This window comes from Lynx canadensis, chromosome X (assembly GCF_007474595.2).
Source record: "Lynx canadensis isolate LIC74 chromosome X, mLynCan4.pri.v2, whole genome shotgun sequence".
NCBI classification, from domain to species: Eukaryota; Metazoa; Chordata; class Mammalia; order Carnivora; family Felidae; genus Lynx; species Lynx canadensis.
In genome coordinates this window covers 81,998,266-82,022,069 of record NC_044321.2, presented here as the reverse complement: position 1 = coordinate 82,022,069, position 23,804 = coordinate 81,998,266, and the positions used below count along the sequence as shown (strand labels likewise).

Below are 23,804 nucleotides of genomic sequence, written 5' to 3'. Positions count from 1 at the left end.
ACAGTCTCTTTAACAAATGGTGCTGGGAGAACTGGACAGCAACATGCAGAAGGTTGAAACTAGACCACTTTCTCACACCATTCACAAAAATAAACTCAAAATGGATAAAGGACCTGAATGTGAGACAGGAAACCATCAAAACCCTAGAGGAGAAAGCAGGAAAAGACCTCTCTGACCTCAGCCGTAGCAATCTCTTACTCGACACATCCCCAAAGGCAAGGGAATTAAAAGCAAAAATGAATTACTGGGACCTTATGAAGATAAAAAGCTTCTGCACAGCAAAGGAAACAACCAACAAAACTAAAAGGCAACCAACGGAATGGGAAAAGATATTTGTAAATGACATATCGGACAAAGGGCTAGTATCCAAAATCTATAAAGAACTCACCAAACTCCACACCCGAAAAACAAATAACCCAGTGAAGAAATGGGCAGAAAACATGAATAGACACTTCTCTAAAGAAGACATCCGGGGGCGCCTGGGTGGCTCAGTTGGTTGAGTGTCCGACTTCGGCTCAGGTCATGATCTCACCGTCCGTGAGTTCGAGCCCCGCGTCGAGCTCTGTGCTGACAGCTCAGAGCCTGGAGCCTGCTTCGGATTCTGTGTCTCCCTCTCTCTTGGACCCTCCCCTGTTCATGCTCTGTCTCTCTCTGTCTCAAAAATAAATAAAACATTAAAAAAAAATTAAAAAAAAAAAAAAGAAGACATCCGGATGGCCAACAGGCACATGAAAAGATGCTCAACGTCGCTCCTCATCAGGGAAATACAAATCAAAACCACACTCAGATATCACCTCACGCCAGTCAGAGTGGCCAAAATGAACAAATCAGGAGATTATAGATGCTGGAGAGGATGTGGAGAAACGGGAACACTTTTGCGCTGTTGGTGGGAATGCCAACTGGTGCAGCCACTCTGGAAAACAGTGTGGAGGTTCCTCAGAAAATTAAAAATAGACCTACCCTATGACCCAACAATAGCACTGCTAGGAATTTACCCAAGGGATACAGGAATACTGATGCATAGGGGCACTTGTACCCCAATGTTTATAGCAGCACTCTTAACAATAGCCAAATTGTGGAAAGAACCTAAATGTCCATCAACTGATGAATGGATAAAGAAATTGTGGTTTATATACACAATGGAGTACTACGTGGCAATGAGAAAGAATAAAATATGGCCCTTTGTAGCAACGTGGATGGAACTGGAGAGTGTGATGCTAAGTGAAATAAGCCATACAGAGAAAGACAGATACCATATGTTTTCACTCTTATGTGGGTCCTGAGAAACTTAACAGAAACCCATGGGGGAGGGGAAGGAAAAAAAAAAAAGAGGTTAGAGTGGGAGAGAGCCAAAGCATAAGAGACTCTTAAAAACTGAGAACAAACTGAGGGTTGAGGGGGGGTGGGAGGGAGGGGAGGGTGGGTGATGGGTATTGAGGAGGGTACCTTTTGGGATGAGCACTGGGTGTTGTATGGAAACCAATTTGACAATAAATTTCATATATTGAAAAAATAAAAAATAAAAAATAATGCTTTGGCAGTTTTGTTGAGGATAAATGGAGAGAAGGCTTTCTAAAGACAGATTTAAGAAAATAATAAATAAATAAATAAATAAATAAATAAATAAATAAATAAATAAATGGTATCCTAGGGCAGAAACATCATCGGATGTAAACATTGCTAATTCTGCTTGCCCTAATCTCTGTTGGAAAGGGTACAGAGCAAAATACATTAGACCAGTACTGCCATTCCAAGCCTTCGGGAAAGTAGGGTATGAGATGGAGATTTCTGAAAAGTAGGCAGTAACTAGGAAAAATGTCTGACTTAGAAAAACTGGGGCTGAACAATAACCTCCCCCTCTATCATAACTGCCCCATTCTGGAAAACAACCTTGACCTTACTTCCGTCTCTAAGAAAAGGAATAGAAAAACACAAGAACAAAAATGGGGAGGAGGCGAAAGAACAGAACAAGCTGTAAGAAATATATTATTCTCCTGGTTTCATGCCTCATCACCCCACCCGTTTTGGCAGTGCTTACCCTCAGCCTCTTTCTCCACTCCCTTTCCCTCATCATCAGAGCAGGCCAATTCTGAAATCATTTCACTTCCTGTGTATATGACTTGCTCCAATGCTGCAAAAACTTAAATACCAAATATGTGCAAAAGTATTCTTTTATATCATTTTCCAGTGCAAACAATCCTAAGACACTTGATTTCATAAACAGATTACATTCATGTTATAATCACATCTTGGGTTAAATAGGCTTCTGTGAGTTAGTCTAAGGAACTGTAACAACCATTTATAACATTTGAGCCATTAGTTCTGTTCCAAGCTTCATCACTGACTTCAAAGAAATAATCTTGGCTTTGCCTAACTCAGTTTTATGACCTTGGACTCAGTCTTTCCTCCTGGGCCTCAGTTTCCTCAGTTTTGTAATGAGGATTTGGAAAAGATGTAACAAATTTACTACCACTTCCTTTTCAAATGTGTTATACTGATGATACTCTTTAAATGTAACACGTTTCCAGACTATACATTTCTTTCAGGTAAGAATCATGTTTTATACACTCTTTGTACTCAGTAAATCTGCAGACTGATTTAAGAAGCATGGGGTATGCAAAAGACATCAAAATGTGGAAGGATGTTCATGCTCATGTTGTGGATCAGAAATCAGAACTAGACTTCTTAAGTCAGCTCCAATATTTTCCATAGCTGAACCCTTCTCCTCCTCCCTTGTTCCCCACACACCCTCCCAGGCTTTGGTATGTATCTCCCAATATCCACCTTTATTAAAGGTTGGACCTCTGTGTACAACATCTTTAAAACCCCACATTTGGTATAATACTTAAATGCCTGTGTGATGGAATTCTCCAGAACAATCTTCCTTCCAATAAAATCAGTTAGGAGATGCACCCTCTAAATAAATTTGTAAAAGCAAGCCCATCCTAAGCGTAGCTCCATCCCTCCACTGGGGGAGCAAACCAAGGGATAGGATACATGAAGGAACCTTCCAGATCTAAGCTTATACATTTTGGCAGGGCCTAAAGTGGTAAAGCAAAAGTTCATAAGGACAGGAAAAAAAGAACGGCCTGGTTTTCTAGAGCTTCACCAAAAAAATGGGGGGGGGTGGGAACTGGGCTGTGAGACAGGCTAAAAATCGGGAAAGGGAAGATTCTAGTTTCAAAAGTGCCATTTTTCAAAAGATCCATAGATTGACTTTGAGTCATCCGAAATCTACTCTAGAGTGCATGGGAGATGGAAGGGGTTAAACTTTTTCAGGTGGATGGAAACAGGGATGCATCTTAAAATCGTGGGTGGGGATTTGGAATTCTCAGGGTACAGATGAGGCAAGAGGGGAAAGGGAGGAGTCGCTGTGGTCAGAAGAATCGGAAGAGAGAGCGAGTAAAATGCCAGCAGAAAGGAAAATCGGAGGGCAGGGGTGAACATAGGGAGGGGGAGAGGGAAGGAGCCAGGGAATGAGCACTGGTCAGAGGAAGGTGGGGGAGGGGACGAAAGGAAGCGCAGACCCGAGGTGGACATCCAGGCACGGGAGGGACCTGGCGTTCTCCAGCTTAAGGCAGGGGTGTGAGCAGTTCGCCCCTGTCCTCAGCGGCAGTTCGTACCTGTTGGTGTGAAAGCGGTGGAGCGGATCGGTGCGATGACAAGAGGACAGCTGGCAGCCAAAGTCGCTGATGTCCAGGCAACCTGGCTCCTCGCTCAGGCAGGTGCCCACCCCGCGAGGGGGTCCCAGAAGGGGGAAGGGTTCCTCGGGGGTTAGAAACTTCTCATACGAAGTGGTGGCCGACGTCTCGTCGGACATGGCTGGAGACTGCCTGGCTTCGGGCTCCCTCTCTAGCCCCAAGCGGCTCCCGCGCCTGCCCCTTCCCCCACTCTAACCTGTCTGCCGCCGCCGCGCCAGGGTGTGCCCACCGCAGCTCACTAGCAGGCTGAGCGCCACGGCCAGACGCCGCCCGGGGAATGCTGGCCGCGCGAAGAGGCTGCTAGAGACCACAGCAGCCCGCTGACGACCGGGTCAGCGCCTCGGCCTCTGCAGCCGTCTCCGTCACCGCCGTTGCCCGGCCCAGCCCAGAAAGCGCAGCGCAGCACAGAGCCACCGCCGTCCGTCCCGCCCACTGCGCTCGCAGCTCTCTACTCCTGCTGGCGCCCGCCGGGAGGAGAAGGGCGGCAGTAAGTCGCTTCCTGCGCCCCCTGCTGGAGCGGAGGAGGAACTGAACCTCCGCCCGCCCCGCCCTCGACGCGTGGAATCAGGGATTCCAGGCGCTGGAAAGGCCCGGCACTTCAGGCCAACCACCTCCTTTTTCTCACCCAGGGCTGATTACTAAGCAGCAAGCAGCGGCCCTGAGAAAACGGACTTGGCCAAGGTCACACTGAGAGTGCGTGAGAAAGAATCCAGATGTCCTGGTTCCCAGCGTACTTGACCACCCTGTCCCAATTCAATAAGTATTTATATTGAGTCCCTGCAGTGTGTGCCCAGCACTGTGCAATGAGCTATAGGGAAAATGGGCCAAGAAGGAAAAAAATAGTCCCTGCCTCACCCCTGATCTTCTAACCCTGAGAACTCTACACAACAGTCACCAGGCTACTCAGAGCTGCTGGACACGTAGTGCTCTTTTGTGCTCTGTGCTCTTGCTTGCATTATGCATTCTGCTTGGAATGCCCTGCCTTTTCTCCCCTGCTAATCCTTAAAGCCCCAGCTCAAATGTTACCTCCTCTGTGAAGCCTTCCCTGACTCCCAAATGAGTCTTACATATTCCTGCTCCAGTAGAAAGTATATTATGGCGCTTAACTTGTTCAACTTAAGTCAACTTATTAGATATCACATACCATTCTTTCTCCCTGTCTCTTTTCTCTGTTTTCCAGACAAGTGGGTGCTGATCTTGGACATGTTAACATTTTTTTTTAATATTCAGAGGAAAGCACAAGATAGCCAATTTCTTATTTTGCCAAATGAAGACATTTTTTCTTTATTTTATTTTATTTTATTTTATTTATGTGTATTCATTTTTGAAAGACAGAGACAGCAAGCAGGGGTGGGGCAGAGAGAGGGAGCCATAGAATCTGAAGCAGTCTCCAGGCTCTGAGCTGTTAGCTCAGACACAGCCCAACGCTCACGAACTCACGAACCGGGAGATCATGACCCCAGCCGAAGTCAGATGCTCAACCGACTGAGCCACCCAGGCGCCCCTAAACTCTATTTTATAAAAGGAAGCACATTTTCATATAAAAATGATAAAGGCATAATCTCTTAATAAAAAAAAACACTGAGGGTTGATGGGGGGTGGGAAGGAGGGGAGGGTGGGTGATGGGTATTGAGGAGGGCACCTTTTGGGATGAGCACTGGGTGTTGTATGGAAACCAATTAGACAATAAATTGCATATATTGAAAAAAAAACATTAAATATATTTAGCTTTATGGAAAAACTCATTACATTGAACTCTGGGGGAAAAGTAAAACTAAAGTAGGTGGAAGAAAGAGGAAAGGTGAAAGAACCCAAAAAGAAGGAAAGGAGAAAAGAAGTTGGGGGAAATAGGTAGTTGTCACACACAAGCCCCAAACAGTCTTTCTCGTGCCACGTCCACCAATGCAACTTAAAATGAAAACAACTGAACCACTCCTTTAAAATTTTATATTGTCTTGCTTCAGTTATTTGGTTACCTGACTGTTGAGTGTGCCCGTCTTCTTTCATTTAATTTAAAAATCATGCGTGTGAGGGTGATAATGGGTTGACTTGTGGTCTCCAAAGCACCATTCCCAGTGAGCCTGAATGGGCCATGGCTTAGTCCCCACAAACAAGAGACTTGATTGTCCAAATGAAACAGGAGTCAAGAGCTGCATAATAATGTAGGTACTCAAGGGGCAACTGGGTGGCTCAGTCCATTGAGCATCCAACTCTTGATTTCAGCTCAGGTCATAACTTCAGGGATGTTGAGTTTGAGCCCCGAGTTGGGCTCTGTGCTGACAGTGTGGAGCCTGCCTGGGATTCTTTCTCTCTCTGTCTCTCTCTGTCTCTCTCTCTCTGCCCCTCCCCCACTCTCTCATTCTCAAAAATAAATAAACTTAAAAAAATAATGTAGGTACTCAGGTAATAGCACCAGAAGCTATTAATAAGAAGCTAGCAAAATAGTCTAAACATATATATTTTTTACACATACTGTAATAATAGCACAGTGTTTTTCAAACTGGAGTCTAACGACAGAGCTGTGAAGTTTTTACAAATATGTTTTACTTTTACATTTAATTTTAAGCATTTCCTGGAGTCTGGATGAGGAATGGTAACTAACAGCTGCCACATAATTAGGACATGTATTTGAGCCTGTTTTCAAAATCAAGTTGGCAACAATACTACTTTAATTGTCATGGCCTAGTGAGAAAATAAATTAGGTGTACCTCTTACTTCATGGCTGACTATACAGATGAAGATTTTCTGGTAGTTTGGAAAAGGAAAGTGATGGGAAAGCTGAGTCCTCACAAGACTCAGATACAAGCCTCCTGAGTCCTCACAAGACTCACACACAAGCCTGTTAAAGGCCAAGAACGCACGCTGGCCACTCAGTAGTATGTTCAGGTTTCTAAGAGCAGTTTTGTCTCAGTAAATATCATGTACCACAGTGAATTAATATTTTTTATTTGTGCACAATTTTTAAATTTCCTTTGGTGTTAAATTTGTATAAGAGCTTTATGAACAGCAGAGTCTCTATTTAGTTTTATATTTGTTTACATTTAAGAAATATTATTAAAAGAATTTATATAAATGCTTGAGTCTAAGAGAATGTTTTTCCTTTAAAAGAAGTCCCTCCAGTATATTTCTCAGTAGAGAAATACTAATTATATATTGAGAGCAGTAAACAGAGTATGTGCACTTGTGTATATAACTTTTACTTAAATATATGGTAATAATGTATTAATACATCTTTACCAAGCTCTTAACCATTAAGAGCTCATGACTGTTGTGCATCCTCCCTCCTTGCCCCACTTTAATTTATTTGTATTGTCCCTTGGGTGTATCTAGTCTGAACGAATTTACCCAGTTCATCTCTCCCTTCCTTTCTCCACCAATATCTTTCCTAATTCCTGTTTCTCTGAAAACATAGATATAGTAGTTCCCTACCTTCTGTGAGGGTTTGGGCCTGCAAAGAAACTCCAAGGTGATCTGCCTTCTTCAGATGCATAATTTACCTCCCAGAGAGCTGATGGGCTCCAAGAGGGTTGTGGAGAGACTGAACAAGATTGAGAATTGTCAACCAATTTTTATCATTTTGGTTACTTTTGGATAGAAATATATTGGACTTGACCCAATGATCTATAGTCTAACCCTTGTAATTTTTTCATGTGATTGATGTATATGTATGTGTATGTGTGTATCTATGTCTATATTTGTATCTGTATCTACATGTACATCTAGATATATAAAGTTGTGTGTGTGTATATATATACATTATACACACACACACATATATATACATATATATATATATATATATATATGTATATATATACAAATAAATAATTAGCTCCCCAAATATCACCAACACAACCTACGGATAAAATGAAATTTGAATGTATTATTTGTCACAGTTCAGTTTGTGGTCTACTTCTCAGCTAGGAAAGCCAAGTGCCCATATTACACCAAGTGAATAGATCTCGGCCCCAATCGAAAGAGTCTGTCAAAGCAGGTATGAGATTGTTCTCCAAATTATGCAATTTCTGATTTTTTGGTTTATTTCCTGTATTTTTAGTAGTATCAAATATCTCAGAGAGGTCTGCAGGGATATAAACACAAAATTCTACTGTTAAAATTGCCCACACTCTCCCTCAAGAAACCAGTCTTATATCTAAGCAGCTCTATTCTGAACCACCACCTGTTCAATTTCATGAACTTTTGGATCAAAAAGTTCTATAGTCTTGGGGTGCCTGGATGGCTCAGTCAAATAAGCATCTGATTCCTGATTTCAGCTCAGGTCATAATCTCACAGTTTGTGGGTTCGAGCCCTGCATCAGGCCCTGCACTGACAGTGTGGAGCTTGCTTGGGATAGTCTCTCTTCCTCTCTCTATCTCTGCCCCTCCCCCACTCTCTCTCTCTCAAAAATAATAAATAAATAAACTTAAAAAAAGTTCTATAGTCTTGGTGGCTATGTTAGTTTCCTAAGGCTGCTGTAACAAATTGCTGTAAATATGGTGGCTTAAAATGAAAGACATTTATTCTCACAACAGTTCTGGAGTCTAGAAATCTAAAATCTGTCAGGACCACACTTGCTCTGGGAACTCTAGAGATGAAATGTTCCTTGCTTCTTCCAGCTTCTGGGAGATTCACTGGGCTTGTAGCTCCATCACTCCAACCTCAGCCTTCATCTTCACATTACCTTCTGTCTCTGTCAAATCTCCCTCTGCCTCACTTTTATAAGGACATCTGTCTTTGGATTTAGGGCCCACCTAGATAATCCAGGATCAGGTCCTTCTCTCAAAATTCTTACTCACATGTTTTTTTTTTTTGTTTGCCATTTACAGTAACATTCACTCTTTTGCCATATTAAGTAATAGTCACATGTTCCAGGGATGATGACGTGGAAATAATATCATTAGGGGGATATAATTCAGCCTGTTGCAGTGGCATTGTCAAAACTACTTGCTATTCTCTGAACCACAGCATGTAAGATTTGCTCTACTTTCTAGACCTCCTATAAAGCATGAACTTAGGAGGGCTGAGGGGAGAAAAAAGAAATCCAGAAGTCATCTAAAGTACTTAGGGTTTCAGTTCTTGAGTCAGAGACCCCTAACTTTTTTTTCCTTTCTTGAATTTAATTATCTGCTGATCCTTTTTGCTAGATGACAAACCAATGGGCCCAAATGTATGATATCAGAGACAATCCCAATAATAAAACCAATTCCCAAAGTTATAGATGAAATATCTGTAAGGATAATTATTGAGCCTATTTTCAGCAAAGATAGTGAATATTACATCTGATTTACAAAAAAATTAATGAAAATAACTTTTATAAAGAAAAAACTTAAGGTATAGTATATAGTAATACAGAGATACAATGTACATTCTATACTATGAATATATCAAACATTCAGGGAGAAACATGTTGATAGAATATGAACAATATCAAATAAAGAGATTCATTAAGGCTGGAAGAGGTACAAAAAACTATATTTTAATGGAACTCCATAATTAAGTTTGATGTGCATCCTCAATTAAAAAGCACTGGCCTTGAGATGCTAGATTCAAATTCATAAGATGTAAGTTGTGGTCCAGTAAAAGTTTATAACACTAACTGAAATTATAACTGATAACACTATATTGCTGTTGCTTAATATTCTCAGGCAAAGCACTACCAGTACTCTGATAAATAGAAACATCATGGAGACTGAGGGCATTGAGAAATCTCTATGTATTTCCCATATAGCATATAATTTCTGAAATTTTTATATTAATATAATGTTTTTCCCATGCAAACTTAACTTGGGGAAGTCTGAGCATCTCTTCAAATTGTACAACTTTTCCCATGGAATCATCAGTAGTAACACTGAATAAACATAACAGTTTCTAGCACCTCTCTTTTTACAAGGTGAAGGAACAAGTTTTTGATTGTCCAGGGACCCTTGGGGAAATGCCGAAGGATAACTATAGATGCAAAAGATATCCTGAAATTTATTTTATTTCATTTTACATTAAGGATTAAATTTTAGGAAAGAAAAAAATGAAAATTTATCAGGAGATTTGAGCACTTAAAATAGAATAGTTAGTGCCAAGAAACATTATTTGGCTATTCGTATGAAGGGAACAATAAAACATTTAAAGATAAACATAGAAAGTAACATGATTGTCAAGAACCTTAGCCCTTACATAGGTGAAGAAGCTTTGTTTTCTTAAATAACTGAGGACACAATGAAGTCAACATAAAGCACAAAAAATTATTCTGATAAAACATGGAATATTTTTTTCTCTAGGCAAATTACACAGAATAACCCTTCATATTGTAAGTAAAGGAAATAAACAGTAAACCACTGTCTTGAGTGTCTTGTACTGTGCTAGACTCTAGAAATACAAAGTGAATGTGACATACTCTATACCTTCCAAAATTTTACATTCTAGGTAAGCAAACAGATATGGTAAAAAAGAAAAAAAAAGTGAAAAATGTGGCAGATTGCTAGTTGTCTATCACATATCCTGTCTCCTCATTCTAAGTGACAAAACCTGATTTTGTTGGGGGTGGCTATACACTCAAATAGGGCGAAATGTAATTTCTCAGCCTTCCTTTCAGATAGAGGAGCCCATGTGACTATATATAGGCCAATTGTATGGAGGTGGAAGATGTTGGTTGGGCTTCCTAGGAAACTTCATAATTGAGTCCATGCATATGTGTGTGTGCACATGTATGCACTGGGGTGGGAAGAGGAAGATTGATGGTGCTTATGAGGCTGCTAAGGTGGGAGGCCATTTTGCATTACCTTCTTATTTATCCTTGCCTAGCACATGGATGTGATGGCTGGAGATAGAGCAACCATATTGTTACATTAAGGAAACTTCAAGCTACAAAGGCAGAGCTTGAGCTTGGAAAATATAGCAGAAAGATGAAAGCATCCAGCCACCATAACAATATTGAACTGCCTACCTTTGGATTTCTCTTACGGGATAGAAAAATCATGGGTTTCTTAATGACAGCCAAAACAATTCCTAACTGATGCAACACATAATTATAATACACTGGGATGTAAAGTCTAAAAGAGGTATCTAAAAAGACCTATGAATGCACGTTTAAGGAAAGGATGAACTCTGTCTGGGAGAAAGATTGGTAAGGGTTTTGCAGGGGGAATAACATTTGGCCTGGGCTTTTAGAATATGAGTAGCTGCCCACTAGGCTAGGAAAGATGGACATTTTAGATGAAAGAATGTGGCACTGAAATTCACTATCATTTCTGTGGTGAAACTGGTGAATTTTGAAAGAGATTACGGACTTAGAAAACATTTCTGATTAGAAATGGATGATGTGATATTAGTCATATATAATCATGGAAACGTTTAAGGGTTGATGGCCAGAAATATTTTGAGAAATACCAACAAATGGGACTATTACAATAAAATTTACATATTTTCCCTCATACACTTTTCTTCTTATTTTTGAAAAGGAAATAATTTATAATCTTCTTCTATAATTGTGTACATCCTAATGTTCAAGTGCTTTAAAATTTTTAATGAGTGGATAATTCTCCATTCTTCAATTGCTCCTAACAAACTTTCATTTAACCATTGTTACAGATAAGTTAGGAAACTCATATCTCCTCTTCAGTATATGTCTCTGTTAAGCACGTAAGTGTAGTATTCTTTCCTATGCTATATTGCAAATCTTGCACACAACTAAAATACTATATAAGTCCTATAAATACTGAGATTTATCTGACTAATGTAGAAAGTACTTTTTGGAAACAACAGACATTTCTCAGATCAGTACACATTTTCAATTAATGATATTTTCTTTTTTTTTAAACTCAAAAAAAATCTTTTTTTTCATTTAAAAAAGTATTTAGAACACATAAAACAAGGCAACATTTATTCTTTCTTCTCGTCTTCCGGTGTGGGGTATGCTGGTGGTTCCTCTACGGTTGCACTGTTGCTCTCTGAGCCAGTGTTACTATCACTGGTCCCTTACTCAGCCATACTGTCCACCCCCTCTTGCCCGCTCTCCTTGTCCTCAGGAGTAGATGTGCCTTCTTCACCATTCTGTTGGCTCTCCGTCGCTTCTTCAAGGTGTGTCTCTGTCTCCATTGGGACGCTCTCGTCGTCCTTCTTGTCCTCGGTCTTACTGGCAGCTTGCTCTTCCTCAGGAACCATGCTGCTCTGACTGCGTTCAGCTTGCTCCGCTGCCTCTTTTTCTCTTTCCTCCTGCCTTTTGCGAGCCTATTCGTCTGCCTGTACAATTTCAGCGGCGATTTTTTCCATGTCCACTTCCACTTTCAAACTGCACAACGTTTTAAACTCATTGTTAAATGAATCTGTGCTTTCCAGGAATTTCCTCTTCTTTTCCTGGTGTCTCTACTCTATTTGAAGAAGTTCAGCTTCTAGTTTTCGCTGATGAACCATTAAGGACTGGACCTGTCGTTTGAGGACCTGCATTCTAGCTGTTGTGACAACTGACCGAACGTCTGGCACCACACTCTCACTAAGGATTTCACGGATGAGGCGGTGGTTTCTCTGGAAACGGGCAGTGGCTGTATGCTTCATTGAAAAGCCATCATCATAACCATCTGGATCTTCAGCAGGCTGAATGCTCATGTAAGGTTCTCCTTTCTCCATGCGAGATTGTCTCTGTCGACTTTCTTCCTCTAAAGCAGCTTCTGCACTTTTTGCATTTATATAAGCAAGGTATGCGGGGGAATTATGATAGGCCTTCATAGATTCATTGTACTCTATCTTTTCTGCTTCGTATTCGTTTAAATATTCTTGTTTTTCTTCATCAGTGAGATCTCGCCACATGCCACCAATAATCTTGCCAATCTCCCACAACTTTAGGTCGGGGTTGGAAGCTTTTACTTGGTCCCAGACCTTTCTGCTGTACCTCATGTAGGGCATCAGCGGCTTATCTGGTGGCTTTGGGGGTTTTGGAATCGTAATACCAGAGGAGGCCGTGACCCGGCTGTTGGTGCCCGGGTTCCCTCCCAGCCTGTAGTTGTAGGCGAGATGACTGTATGGATTGTATCCCACAAACCCTGGTGTGCTGGGCATTTGTGTTGCAGGAGCTGTGGTGGGAGGTGGGGCATAAGATGGTCTTTTTGACATTTTGGAAGGTTAAGTTCTCAGTTCCTTAAGAATGAATCTGAGACACCGCGGGCAGAAAAAGCGCCCGTAGCTCCCGCCTCGTTTTCCTTTCAATGATATTTTCTTCTTATGAAATAGACAATGTTTATTTTAGTTGCCAAATCAAAAGCAATCACTTAAAAGTTCCTCCATACTTTAGATTTTTTTCGAGGGAAGAGATGATCAACATATTTTGCAAAATAACAAGTGAAACGAATTAAAATAAAAAATTACATGTAAATAGATATATGTAAATCAATAAAAAATAAGTAAAAAGGAAACTAATTATGAGAAGTCACACCAAAAGGAAAGTATTCAAATATAGATAGAAATAGATTTTCAGGTACATCTGTGTCCTAATTTAGGTGGAAGTTAATTGAGAAGATAATCTCAGTGAAAATTGTCTTGGCACTTTTATTGTAAGCCAGAACAGTGGATTTATTCAACTGAGATTGGTTATGGGTGGCTATACAAGGGATATATAATAGGACATACATATTGGAGGATAAACACTGGATGAGATGCCAGAGGTTATGGAATCTGAATCTTTGCAAATGTAAATTTTAAAAATCTGGTTATTTTCTGGGCGCCTGGGTGGCTCAGTCGGTTAAGTGTCCGACTTTGGTTCAGGTCATGATCTCGAGGTTCGTGGGTTCGAGCCCTGTATCAGGCTCTGTGCTGACAGCTCAGAGCCTGGATCCTGCTTTGAATTCTGTGTCTCCCTCTCTCTCTGCCCCTTCCCTGCTCATGCTGTCTGTCTCTCTCCCAAAAATAAATAAACATTATTTTTTTTAAACCTGGTTGTTTTCAACCTGAACATTACTCTTAACTAATACTTCTATATTTCTACAATATTGAGGTTTATAATGATTACCCCAATATGTCTTCTGAATCACAGAATTATTAAATTAGGATATATTTTTATTATTTTCAAACTAGTAATCTGGTCTGTTTTTTAACACTTCTAGATTAATCAGTGCATCCTATCAGGTATCCAAATTTGGGCTTATTCTTTGGCCATCTTCAATAACAGTTTACAGTTTACAGAAATAAAACAGCCAACAGCTGATAAACAAATTTAAGATTCATGCTATTGAGCAGGAATATCTATCACAAGAGAATAATAGTCTAGCCAAAAGTTTAAGAAAAGCTATATAGCATTTTCCCATAATTATAAGAATTTTTGACATTCTGTAGTGACAAAGAATTACAATGAAGTATGAACAAATATACCTTTATTTATGATTTGATACAATGTGATCTGTTGGTGTCAGCAAGACAAAAGATATTAGGAATTGGCTGGGCTTCATTGTCATTTGAATTATGTCATAGGTCCAATTTTGATTTGAGGGGCCCTGTCTAGTTTCATAATTCACCACTGGCTTCCCAGAGATGGATGACTCTTCTGCTTACAATGGGGGTTTGGTCTGGTCAGGGAAAGGGAGGACTACAGAGGGCCTTCTTTACTTAGTCCTCTGATAAACCTGAGATAAGAATGAGTCTTGGGGGCACCTGGGTGGCTCAGTCAGTTAAACGTCCTACTCTTGATCTCGGCTCAAGTCATGATCTCACGATTCATGAGATCAAGCTCTACATCAGGGTCTGCACTGACAGCATGGAGCCTCCTTGGGATTCTCTCTCTACCTCTCTCTCTGCCTCTCCCTTGTTCACACTCAGTCTCTCCCTCTCTCAAGAATAAATAATAAACATTAAAAAAGTTAAAATAAAATAAACTTAAAAAAAAAAAGCATGAGTCTTAGAGAGTGTTGTTTGAAGTGCAGCCTGAAAGGAGGTGGTTCTTATGTAAGTGATTTATTAACGAAGTGCTCTCATGTAAAGGGAAATGAAGGAAGCAGGACAGGGCAAGGAGGAAAACAACTAAGCCAGTTGGAGACTAGCTTTAACTTTACCCCACAAGGAGCAATGGAGTAGAATTTGCCCCCACAGAATTGGTCCACCTTGAGGCAGAGTGGCTGGCATTATGTACCTTCATCATCATTCAGTCATTGACTGCAGGTTGCAGGGGTGTGTAAGGAGTGGGAGTGTGGCAGAGTACTGAAGCTCTTATTCTGCAGAGTGCAATTCTCTAGAGAAGGAAGAAGCTGTAGTTAGCAGCTAATACCCAGAGCTGCTGGGGGATGGGTCCATCTGCCCTATAAAGGAGGCCTGAGCTGGTCACCAGCAGTGTATGTACACTACAATATAGAAACACTGTCATTTGTTTAAAAAAACTTTTTTAATGTTTATTTTATTTTTGAGAGAGAGAGAAAGAGACCGCGTGAGTAGGGAAGGGGCAGAGAGCGAAGGAGACACAGAATCTGAAGCAGGCTCCAGGCTTCAGCTGTCAGCTCAGAGCCTGACAAGGGGCTCGAATCCACAAACTATGAGATGCTGACCTGAGCTGAAGTTGGACACTTAACCGATTGAGCCACCCAGGCGTCCCAAAACACTGTCATTTGTGTGTTAGGATGCCAGATCAGCCCTTAAGAAACATGTAACTGAAACATACTACAGAAAGTATTGCAGAACTTGAACACTGAAACTATGTATGGTTTCTAGAACACTGAAACTATGTAGTGTTTCTAAAAATATGTTCTGAGAATCACTAGGAATGCTGGGAACACATCTCCCTTTCTAACACTGGTTTAGGAATATTCTCCCCACTCACCTTTCTTTTTGCGAAGCAGTTGCAGCTGGTGGTGGCTTCAGTGATCAGGGCAAGATGCCCAGAAGTGAAAGCTGGGTTGGTTAGGAAACCAGGTTGGTTAGAAGAATTTAATATAGATGAAGTCTCTGGAATTAGGATATGGAGTTTTAAGGTGAAAGGAGCTATAAGGGCAGGGTCTCTTGTCTGAGATCTTTATCCCAACCTTCCCTCTTCGTTTATTTCTACTGACCCTAGAGGCACCCTTGTCTGCTTGTCTTTCTTTTGTCAACACTTTTGCTTTGCACCAAGACCTCTATTTTTCCTGGCCTCTAGAACAAAACTTCTTGTAGCTTTACCCCTGCACTGATATTTTCTAATAGTTTGATAGCTAAAAATATTGAAGAAAATTAAGTAAAATGTCTTCTTATGCTATTTATCTCCTTTTTTCTTTTAAAACTTAGCCTCTTTAAGTAGAAGACCAAGGCCAGTCATACATGCTATTGTGGACATTGGAGGGGAAAAAAGACAAGAAGTTGATTCTTCTACAATTCCAGCCCAGAGGTTTCCTGGGTGTGCAGAATAATGGGTTCTAAAGTGCCAAGAGGGAGTGAGGAAGGTCGGGGATCTGCAGAAGTAATAGGGGGTGGGTATAAAGCAGTACTTGATTTACCTTCAGCAAACTTGGGATTTACCTTCTCCTTCCCCTGCCTTTTTAAACCATCACCAGTCCTTCTGGGGGAAAAAAACACATTATAAACTGCCTGAGGATAAGCTGGGAAGTGGGAGTGGATGGGTGTAGAGCAAGAACAAGACTGTGGGTACTGTAGGCTCTGAAAGAAAGGAGGAAATTACCTTTTTAGTTTTCATCTGGGGTAAAAGGAGATTTCCCTCGGCTCTTGGGCTGAGGTAGAAACACCTAATTCTACGAACGGCAAATATGAAAATTACTACTGATTTGGCTGGAGTCAGAATAGTATATTACAGAGCCTCTTGATGCTGTCCTAAAACAAAATCTTTGATAATATCCAAGCTTTACAGGTCAGGTGAGTTAGGGATCCTGCATTTTTATCTCTGGTGGCCTTAGGCAGTAATGTGGACTGTGTAGCACACTGGGGCACAATAAGTGCGCTGGTTATGACTATTGCTATTTTGGTCATCCCCTTTGCTGCCAGCCTTCAAGAGAGAGACTCTTGCTTTATTGCCTGCTGCCCTTCTGCCTCTGAAGAAAACCTAGCCTTCCTGACCTGCACAGTATTGAGGCAACTCTTGGGAGGTGGGAAACACACAAAAATAATTTATTGCCATTTTCCCAGTGATATTTGAGAAAGACCAAGACATATTTGAATTCATTTTAGGTTAAGTATTGGCTGTATTTGTTACTGACTCTGTAACTATGAGAAAATTACAGAGTTATCTGATATCTTACTGACCTGAATTTTCTTAGCTGCTTTAGAAAAACAAAGAGGAGGAAAGGGAAGGATAATACTTTTAACTACCACAATAATTGTGAGGATAAAACAAACAAACAAAAAACAATGGGTTCAAAGCAATTAACATTGTACCTGGTCCATAGATACTAAAATGTTAACAATTATTATCATTTATTTATTAGCTAGAAGGCATTAGCTGAGAAGACAACACCCTCAAAGTTGATCATTAAAATTTCTATTTCAGTATGCTGCTTAACTCTTTCAGGCAATGTTCTAGGTGCTGCTCACACACCTAGAACTGTTAAAATTCTCACTACAACTTTAGAGGTAGGTACTACTATTATACCCATTCTACAGATTAAAAAGCCAAAGAAAACGTGCTTATATCACTTGCCCACGATTCCACGTTTGTAAAGTGGTAGAGTGGAGATCCAAACCCAGAAAGTCAGGTCTAGAAAGTACCTGCTCTTAATCATTGAGGTAGGCGGTTAAATAATCAGACAAGAACCAAAAGGAGATTGGGAACGTAGGATAGATAGAAAGGGCACAGGTTCAAGATGAACAGTCATAAACTACAAAGTTAGAGTTTGGGTTGGTCCAGAAGCTTAAAGCATCGTTATGAAACGTTCCGGTTATGAACAAGTTAAGCTCCTATTTAAAAATGATTGGTAAACTTACAAGTCAATTTACAAGCAAACTGAGAAAACTTCGTCACATGACTGTGACTAAGAGGACAAGCATGGTCTTTTATTTCGTTTACCAGATAAATGACCTGGATCTCCCAACAAAGCAATCTGCACAAGGGTAGGGTCTATGAGACAATGAATTTAGACGCGAAGGGGTTAATGCTTTTTTTTTTTTTTTTTTTTTTGCGCGGGGCGGGGGTAATGGATGGGGGGTGGGGAGAAGGCGAAGAGGATTGTGGGAACCCCGTTTTACGTCGCCCCACGAGCGCCCGGGAAATATGCGGTTCGATTGTCTATTATGACCAACTCTTATTGAGGGCTACGGCGGGGTGGAGTATGGTCAATGACGCCCGAGCTGCTTCCGAGGCCGCAAGGCAGGGGTCTTTGGCCGCCAGCCAGAGAGCAGATGAGGCGGATGTTTACAGCACTTCTTTAGGGCTGAAAGCATAGACACATCCTGCCTCCAACCGCGAAGGGAGAGGGGAACGGAAGTGAGACGGGATGAGGATTAGAGGGAACTGACAGACTGACGGACCAGCGGCGAGAATTGCGTCGGTGTCGGAGAGTGGCTTGAAATATGTCCTGCAGCTGTTGTATTTGAGACGTGTAAATTTTCTGGTTATTTGGAGATGGGGGAGACGGTGAACAGATGAATGGAGGGTAAAAGCTGGGCACCAGCATCTATGAATCATACCTATACGGGATGATTTTATTGAAATGATTTTGATGGGTCCCTGGTTTCAGATTCTACTTCTGATGGGTTGATTGATTCCCTTTAACAAATTACCAAGTGCCCAGTCTGTGCTGGGTACTGGACTAGAGGCTCTGGGTGAGGAAAGGAGTTAGTTATTATCCTCGATATTTAAAGCCTGTCAGTTACTATATGCATTTGAAGACAATCAAGTACAATACAAGAAGACAGAGAAAGTGTTTTGAAAACGTACTGGGGGCCACCAGTCTCACCTGATGTGCGATCTAGGACGCTCTTTGATTTGGTGATTTGACATATACTTCGAAGATAAAATAAGTAGGGCGAAACTATAAAATTTTTGCAAGCATGTTACATGCCTGTTTAGTTCAGGAGCAGCTACCTGGAGAACTGAGTAGCACTTAAGGCCCAAACTAGTTCATTCTTGCTGAGAGCAGTTGTCCCATCACAATGGCACTTTCAGTGCCCCTGCTGGAGAATCAGTCTTATCTGAGAGCAAGGCCTCCCTTTGCACGTGGAGCCTGCAAGCTCTGAGTAGAACTACAATGCAGGACTCAAGGCCACTCTGCCCTAAGCATTTGAAACACTTATGTGCCAGTTATTTAGTTTTCCAGGAAATTCAGCTCACATCACAAATTGTGCATCCACCTGAAATCCTAAGCAACGTTTTAAGACATCTGAATCATTAAACCTGCTGCTTTATTTACCAGAGAAACAACAGTGTAGCAGACAATCTAAGTGGTTCCCAAACTTTGCTGTGCATCAGAATCAGCTGGAGAACTTGTTAAAACACAGATTGCTGGGTCCTACCCACAGAGTTGATGATTGAGTGGGTCTTGGGTCAGCCCCCCAATTTATATTTCTAACAAATTCCCAGAGATACTACTGGTACTGAGTTCTCACAGAGAACTACTGGTCTAAACAGAACTGACATTAAACTCTAAAGGACATCTCTAGGGAAGACCAGATATCCTCCTAAAGGTTAGATATATCTGAATTAACTCACAGGAGATATGAAATAAAATGGATTTGTTTTTGTTGTTTGTATATTTTGAGTGGAGGAACAAAGATGAGTCTTCCTGAAGAAAGCAAGGTTTGCATCAGTTTTTTTCTTCACAAATAAATATCAGATTTCCTTGTACCATAAATTGTTTAAAAAACAAAGTAGCTATTTTCTTCTCAGATTCCTTGCTCAGTTATAATCAAGTAGCTAGGTATTTACAATGGAACTCACAACCCAACGTGTGTTATCACCACAAAAAAATGAGATGTTCCTAATTTCTTGTAATAAATTATGTTTGATTTTTAAAGTAAAAAAAAAATTGTGACAATCTAATCAACAGAGATGAGTATAAGGAGCTAGAATTGATGTGTGATGAGTAGGGCTTTTTCATCCTCAGTGAAACCCCCACCATTCTCAGAAGAAACAGTTTATTCACTGTAGAGCACAGATAGAACCAGGAATCTTACTGTGCCAGAACTTAATTTGAAACCTTCCTTTAGAGAATGTCCTAAACAGTCTCTTGGAGGGCGATGGTCCATATTTCTATCTACTTTCCAAATCCCTATTGTGAGCCCAAAAAAGGCCAAGATACATTTTTAGGAATGTTAGTAATCATTCTAGACCCCTGTCAGTGTTGAACCCCAAATCTCTCTCCAGGAAAGTTTTAAAACAAAACTCCATAACCAAACATGCACACATAAAACACACAAAAAAAGTCCAAACTGGACTGAGTCTATTATGAGCCTTTGTAGGAAGTATCAAGCTGCTAGGATGACCAGTCCTCTGGATGTTTCAGAAATCTACTGATCTGTTATATTCACATCCCAAGGGAGTCAGCAGGACACTATGGGGGGGTGCAGTTTTCCTTAATCCTTTTAGGATTCCTGATTGAGTCTGAAAATTAAACTGAAAAAAAAAACAACAGACTAACAGGAGAGAAGTGTACAAATGTAATATAAACAGACTAATAGGAGAGAAGTGTACAAATGTAATATAAGTCTTACATGACACAGGAGCCTTGTAAGGAAATAAAGACCCTAAGAAACAGACCTTAGTATTTTATGCTAGGTTTGATGAAGAGTGGACAGTCATGGAGGAATATGATAATGAGTATGAAGCAAGTGTAATAAACTGGAGGACACTTAGCAAAGGCCTGTTTCTTAGGATTCTTCTCAGCATCCCTTTGTCTTTGAATATAAAGATACTCCTTTCTTCATGCTATAGGGAGGCCGTCTCTCACATGAGGGTGACTTGTTTCAGAGGATGGCAGGGCAGGGGGGATCAAAGTGAGCTTTCTGCTTCTGCCATTTTTTCAAAATGCTTTAGCTTAAAGCATTCAATATGCTAAGGTACCATATTTTGGGATAGCATGTCCTGAACCCCCTCAACACTCATACATACAACTTGAATATTAATCACATTTTGCTGATGGTCGGTGAGCCTCTCACTTATATTTGTGCACTGATTCCTCCTCTCCACACCAGTTTTCATCTCTACCTAATCTGCACCTAGTCTTACAGAGTATAATTTTCTATGAAATGTGAGGAAAAAAAAAGAAATAAAACAAATCTATGTTAGGTTGGGCTATACATTGCTATATCCTGAGTGATTTGTAGGTAGGAATGATTGAATTTTGTTGCTTGAACACTCAATATCTCATAGACTCTGAGAGCAGACAGATGGAAAAGAATCTGGGGCCATGTAACAAACAAATTATTTCTCCACAATTCAAATTCAGACAGGATTGTTTCCAATTCATACTCCTTGCTTGCTGCAGCTGATTCTCTAAACAACTTTAAATGAGTAAGTGTCTCTAACCTGAGTTAGAGTGGGGTTTCAGATCAGGCACTTAATAACCACAAGGCTATGGCAGTCATTTGGAACTGCCTTTCCAAGGATGAGAGTCCCTACATCAAGTGAGTGAGAATTGTAAATAAATTAGAGAATAATGAAGAACTCGCTAGCAGAAATACATTCTAGAATCTGGTATCTGAAACTGAAAAGTCAGTTGGCAAGTGCATGTCTACTTAGCTTTTCCCACAGCAGAAGCAGAGGCTTAAGCATCTATATGCCTGTAGCTAGGTTGTCCTTAGGTCCTGTGACCATCATGGGGACAGAGCATGTTATCATGATAACTTTTCTTCACTTAATAAGGTAATGAGAAAACCTGGAGGATTTAATATAATATAAATATAATTTTTAACTCTAGGGTCATTTTAATAGCTTTTGGAGGTCTAAGGAATGCAAATAATTGTCTTCCAAAACTAATTGTAAAAGAACCAAATCCAAGTCTGACTGAAAGCTGGAGTTCAGCCGACCAGAAGTGACCTTGCCAGAAATATATTCCCTAATTTCAAGATCTTTAGAGGAGTTGTCAGTGCCCTGTAGCTAAAGACCACCAGGAACATACCTGTGGTTTAACAAGTTGGGTTGATTACTCAGTGCATTAAGGAAGAGTGCACATTGTGGAGAACTTGTGGGGTGTCTCAGAGGATGTTAGGAAAAATTGATTATAGGTTTTGGACTTGTGTTAGGTGATTTGGGGGAGGATTTAAAGAAGTGAGTGTTTTCTCTGGATTGGATTGTTAGGAAGTAGCAGAATATAGAGATAATGCTATAATTGGGTATCTTAGTGAATCTTATCTAGAAGGAGGATAGACTTGAAGAAGGCTAATTGCTAAAGTAGCAGTGGTTGCCATTAGCCAGGATAGAAGAATATTTGGCCATTTTGTGGTTTGGTCAAAGTTCACGTTCTGTCTCTTTTCAGACATGATTATGCAGTGGTCTTGCTTTTGTCTCAGTCACAGTGGTGATAGAGTGGCCTTGTCTGATATTAATGGCCCGTGAAATTGTTTTACACTAAGAACATCAAAGCCTAGCTGTGAGGGCTAGGCTAGCTGCCATACATCAGTGTCTGCTTTTCTTAGAGTGATCAGTGTTGGGTCCAGCAGACTGTAAGGAACCAAACTCCCTTTCTGCCAGGAGCCATATATAGCAGAAAAATGGTTAGATGTGTTCAACAGGAAAGATTGGAGAGTGGATGTAGATGTGGCTGAAAGCATCTGCGTACCCTCTAATAGAACTTAAAAGCCTCAGTGAAACTAGTAGTCTCCTGAGGTTGTTTTTCCTTAAACAAAAAGTCAGATCAGAGTATACTTAAGCAAGATAAGTATATGGGAGAATGTAGCAGATTGTATTTTTCAAATATGGCCACAACAGTATCTCCCAACCCACATTCTTCTATAATGTGATCTTGCCACCCTTCCATTGAGAAGTAGGGTTGATGTCCCTTCTTCTTTGAATCTGAGCAGACTTTGATTGGACTGACCAATAGAATCAGGAAAAATGAGACCTATGACCTCTGAGGCTAGGCCATGGGAGGCAGTGCAGCTTCTGCCTTACTTTCAAGGGCATTGACTTGGGGTGCCTGGGTGACTCAGTCGGTTGGGCATCTGACTGGGGCTCAGGTCATGATCTCACATTTTGTGAGTTTGAGCCCTGCGTAGGGCTCTGTGCTGACAGCTCAGGGCCTGGAGTCTGCTTCTGATTCTGTGTCCCCCCTCTCTCTGCCCCTCCCCCACTAACACTCTGTGTCTCTCTGTCCCTCAAAAATGAATAAATGTTAAATTTTTTTTCAAAGGGATTGTCCTGTAGAGTCTTGAGCTGCCTTGTGAGAAGTCTGACTACCCTGCCATACTTTGAGAAAGCCCAGGCCCATGTTTAGGTCACCTATGAGTCCTCCAATTAGCAGTTCCAGCGGAGGTTCTACCTACTAACCAATATTAACCAGGAGACCTGTCAATAAAGACACCTCTAGATCATTAAATCTCCAAGCCATTGAGTCTCCTAGCTGAGGCCCCAGACATCATGGAGCAGCAACAAACTATCCTGCTATACTCTGTCTGAGCTCCTGAAACACAGAATCAGAGAATTCTGATTTAATGCCACTGTTTTGGATTGGTTTATCGCAAAGCAATAGTAATCCAATTAGAGGAAGAACGTTTGGTTAAAACCAAAGGAATGGAGTAAAAGGAGCAAAGAAGGTAGTTGGTAGAGGGAAATCAGGCTAGTAGCAAAGCAATTAGCTTTGCTGCTTCTGCTGGGCTCTTTAGTCCCTGAGACCCAGAGTGGACAGAAGTGTACAGGAGAAGGAAGCATGGGAAGAGAAGGTATCCAGTATGCTAAATGAAACTTCTGCATATAATGTGCATCTCCTTTTTATGTATGTATGTATGTATGTATGTATGTATGTATGTATGTATGTGAGCTTCACACACAATGCAGAGCCCAATATGGGGCTTGAACTCACAACCCTGAGATCAAGACCTAAGATGAGATCAAGAGTCAGACGCTTAACTAACTGATTCACCCAGATGCCCCTGCACCTCTTTTAAAATATGATCTTGAACTATTTATTTAACTGAAAATTTTGACTAAAATTAACAAAGTGTGTGGGTGTTTTTTCCCTAAGAAAAAAAGTAGTAATATTAGTACATTGATTAGTAAACTA

General features: G+C 40.8%; 1 protein-coding gene and 1 pseudogene across 2 annotated transcripts in view; both read right to left on the bottom strand.

The window, feature by feature from the left end:
* Positions 1–4,108, bottom strand: part of FAM199X (family with sequence similarity 199, X-linked) — a 34,943-nt gene extending 30,835 nt beyond the window's left edge. Inside the window, exon 1 of one of the 2 annotated variants that reach the window (XM_030305558.2) lies at positions 3,624–4,108. In XM_030305558.2, the coding sequence (XP_030161418.1) occupies positions 3,624–3,820 (197 nt within the window). In that variant the 5' untranslated portion in view covers positions 3,821–4,108. The remainder of the gene's footprint in view (positions 1–3,623) is intronic. The other variant, XM_030305559.1, reaches the window with a different exon arrangement.
* Positions 4,109–11,572: 7,464 nt separating this feature from the next.
* Positions 11,573–12,885, bottom strand: LOC115507122 (annotated as a pseudogene).
* Between the last annotated feature and the right edge of the window lie 10,919 nt (positions 12,886–23,804).